The following is a 4141-nucleotide window of genomic DNA, read 5'->3' as shown; positions in this document are numbered from 1 at the left end:
CAAATTGCTCTGCAAATAAAAAGGCCTTGATAATGTGGGCACAGCTACATATAAGGGGTAGCTTGGCCTTAGGATTTTTAATGTAATTAGAGCCATTTGAAAATAAAACATTCTTTATAGCCAAACTTATTCACCTGGAAATTTCAATCACAATAAGTTACCAGAGGCAAGTTATTTCAACAGATAGTTTAACACCCATTTCTGTCAAAACACCTGTTGAGTCCAATTTGGGATTTCTCTTTTTAAAAACTGGCAAATACAAACATTTCTGTCAGGGCTGTTTTATTCTTTTTTGATACTTCTACTTTTGGTTGAGGTGTTTTCTGCCTCTGCTATTTCTTCTCAATTGTCCTTTTTTACCCCTTATTACTTTCTTCCCACAACAGTACCGACGTAGCAAAAACATTTTGATGCCTTTTAAAAATGATTTGCAGCTGCCTACATCCCAATCTATTATGTTAGAGTCACATCACTGCATTTTGAAAGCAATGATCATCACAACTTCTTAGCATTTTAACCCCGTACAATTTGAAATTGAAACAGTATGAAGAAATTCAAAGGGCAGTCCTTAAACCTCGTTGATGAAATGAGAAAAGAAGAAAATATGTTGTAAAAGAGGCAGAAAATCCAATTTAGGGTATTTGTGACTAAATAAGGGAGCAAAAGAACTCACACATTTCTCATTGATCCTTCTAAGTACAACTAGGGCTGAATAAAATTCAGTAAGTTTCCAACATTATTTATATTTTAGAAGAATATCAGAGAAGTCACCATAAGCCATGTAGTTGGTAATGTTTTGTGAAGAAACGAAGCCTGGATTTCACTTTCTGAATAACAGCCTCTAGAGAAGAGGAGCACAGGAAAGGAAATATCTTGGTTTTAGAGAATGAATAGCTTAACAAGGAGTCTTAAAACAACTTTGCTAGGCCAGGAGCCGTGGCTCACATCTGTAATCCCAGTAGTTTGGGAGGCCGGATCACGAGGTCATGAGTTCGAGACGAGCCTGGCCAATATGGTGAAACCCTGTCTCTACACACACACACTATATATATTATGTATATATAATGTGTGTGTGTGTGTGTATATATATATGAATTAGCCAGGCGCGGTGGCGCGCACCTGTTGTCCCAGTTACTCCGCCAAGGCAGGAGAATCGCTTGAACCCGGGAGGCGGAGGCTGCAGAGAGCTGAGATTGTTCCACTGCACGCCAGTCTGGGCGACAGCGTGAGAATCTGTCTCAAAACACAAACAACTTTGCTAAGGCGATCTAACCACCATATGCTGTGTGGAAAAGACCATCCCTTTTCCCTGGAATGTACCCTGCTTAGACCTTTTGTTCTATAAGCTCTTTGGGACACTGATGAGTGGGAGAAGTGGAATCTTGTTTAGGACTGGAGTTCTAATCACTGGACCTTCAAAGCCAATGGAAGAGGAAGGAAAATGCACGTTCAAGAGTGCAAACCCTCCCCCTTTCCTCATATTCCGTAATGACTGTTTTGAGTCCTAAACAAACATTTCCTATCAATTTTAGCGGGGAGTAGGGCCAGGGCAATCTCGACACTAAGGGACGGGGACACAGACAAGTCTGTTCCAGGACAGTGGCGGAAGTGCCATAAAATGAGGCGTCCATCTGCCACCCACAAAGCAAGTCTCTCTGTTTCCCAAAGTGTTCACAGGCTCACCACGCTTCCTGAATGTCAGTGCGAGTTAGCAACCAGAACTCTGATCTGAGTGTGATCTCGGACGCTTGTTCCTCTGCGCGCTGGGTAGCGGAAAATTTACACCAAGCGCGCTTAGGTGGGCTAAAGGGCTGATCTGTTTACTTTCGAACTCGCTAGTGTCTTTCTCCTGGGAGCTAGGCGAAGCCGCCTATTGGCCCCCGCAGAGTTTGGGAGCGACACGCAAGTGGAATTGGAGCTGCCACCTCACTTTCCACGATCGAACCCGGTGTAAGGTGGCGGAAGGGGAATGGGTAGGCACGTTCAGGAGTCGCACTTTGCGTTCCCACCCAGACACCAGCGAAGCGCGGAGCGGATGGGTTCACATCGTAGGCCACTTTGAGAACTCTGCGTGACATTTGGGAGTTCTCTCGTCTGGCTGAGAGGCAAGAAGCAGAGCTACCACACCGCCACCTTCTCTGACTAGATCTCTCTTCACCGTCCAGCCTGAACCCACTCAGGTAGTCGGACGCCGGCCAGGGAGTCTCCACCTCCTCGCCAGCGGCAGCCATTCGGAGCGCTTCGGCGCAGAGGGGGTGGGGCCCATTGGCTGTGGGGCGCTGCCAGTCTCCGGAGGGGGTGTGGTGGGGGTGGGGTCTGGGGCCGCAAAGGGTCGGGGCTGCTCACTGCTTGCTGGGTGGTGGGTGAGCGTGAGCGTGAGCCGGCTGCTGAAGACTTGCCAACAGTTCCGAGTCAGCGAGAGCGCGCCAGAGAGAGCGAGAGTGAGGGAGTGAGTGCGAGGGGATCTAGAGGAGTCAGGGCGAGAAAGCGAGGGCCCGAGGACCCACGATTGAGACAGAGTGACCATGGCTGTCTCCGCATCTCCAGTGATCTCTGCAACTTCCAGCGGCTCAGGCGTCCCGGGGGGCTTATTCCGGGCCGAACCCCTGTACTCGACTCCCGGGGAGCCCCCTCGTCTCACTCCTAATATGATTAATAGTTTCATGGTTAATAACCATAGCAGCAGTGCCGGAGGTGGCGGGGTCGGTAGTGGCGGCGGCGGCAGCGGCAACACCAACACCAACGAGTGCCGCATGGTCGACATGCACGGGATGAAGGTGGCTTCGTTCCTGATGGACGGCCAGGAACTGATCTGCCTGCCGCAAGTCTTTGATCTTTTTCTCAAGCACCTGGTGGGAGGCTTGCACACTGTGTACACCAAGCTGAAGAGACTGGATATATCCCCCGTGGTGTGTACTGTCGAGCAGGTCCGGATCCTCCGCGGGCTGGGGGCCATCCAGCCCGGGGTAAACCGCTGCAAACTCATCACCAGGAAAGACTTCGAAACTTTGTTCACCGATTGCACCAATGCCAGGTGAGACACTCGTTTCTTGGCTCTCCCGCTTCTCTTACCCCTTTGGCCTCTTCTGCATGCCTCACCACCCTCATCCAACTTTGTTTGTAGAGTGGGTCTTAACTAGTTTGCCTCTATTCTTCACGCTGTAAGTCGGTGGGGAAAGAGGACTAGAAGGTTTCATTAATGCCGGTGCCTTCTAGTCCGCGCTCAGTGCAAGGGCTTGGGTTTAAAAAAGTCCCGCACAAACTTGAGTTTGCAGTCCTCTATTGAAACTTTCCAGCCTTTTGCCCATATCTTGCATGGCTTTTGGCTGCTTGTGGTTATTTGTTAATTCCTCTATTTGGTTGTCTTTCCTTCTCTTTTGTGGCCGCACGGGTCGGATAGGTTTTCTTCTGAACACGGATACCAAGGGCTTTCTCCGGGGGCTGGCTGAGCTGTAAACTGGGCTCCTAAGCTAGCAAGCCAGAACACAGCATTTGGGGCATGCAGGGGGTGGGAAGTCTAGAATCCATCCCAGAGGGTGATTCGATCCCCATCCCGTGTGTTTGTTGTGAGAACGTGTGGGGTGTGTGGTGTTGTTGTTTGTGGTGGTGTTGGTGTGTGTGTGTGCAAGTGCGCGTGAGAACGTATGCCCATGCTTGCTGCGCAAAGCTCCCCAGTACACGATACAGGAAAGTCGATGGATATTATTTTTACAAAAGGACGACGACGAATATCACTTTCCTGGGATCGTCCGTTTTGGGTTATCTGCAGAGGGCAATGTGGGGCATGAATCACTGTGGCTGGGACTGGATTGGAGGTTGGTGTACACGTTGGCAGATTTTCTAGAGAGGATGCTTTCAGCTCTTCCAGGTGAACAGTTGGGAGGATCCTATTCCCTTAAAGACAGGATTCCTTAAATGATGATGGTCAGCTTCCCTGGTTGTAAGTGTACCTCCTTCATATCACAATTTAGAAGTACACTAGTGAATAAATGTCCATTTGCATATGAGAAGCAAATTGTGTTCAGTGTTTCTGAGTTTAAAAGAAAAAAAGAATACTCAAGATTATCTGACTTTTAAACACCTGTGAATTAGTCTTCTAGTGTTTATTCCATCTCCAGTGGTAACATCGCAGGAAAGCACA

At 48.7% G+C, this 4141-nt stretch overlaps 1 protein-coding gene across 1 annotated transcript; it reads left to right on the top strand.

The window, feature by feature from the left end:
- Positions 1–2363: 2363 nt before the first annotated feature.
- Positions 2364–3034, top strand: LOC108541972 (dachshund homolog 2-like; the record flags this gene model as incomplete). Its single annotated transcript, XM_017891732.1, has 1 exon — positions 2364–3034. A coding segment is annotated over exon 1 (509 nt), but the record flags the coding sequence as incomplete, so codon positions are not given.
- Positions 3035–4141: the final 1107 nt, after the last annotated feature.

The sequence above is a fragment of the Rhinopithecus bieti genome, unplaced genomic scaffold (genome assembly GCF_001698545.2).
Source record: "Rhinopithecus bieti isolate Rb0 unplaced genomic scaffold, ASM169854v2 scaffold_22010, whole genome shotgun sequence".
Taxonomy (NCBI): domain Eukaryota; kingdom Metazoa; phylum Chordata; class Mammalia; order Primates; family Cercopithecidae; genus Rhinopithecus; species Rhinopithecus bieti.
The sequence above is the reverse complement of the archived record's forward strand: the minus strand, read 5'-3'. Positions and strand labels throughout refer to the sequence as shown.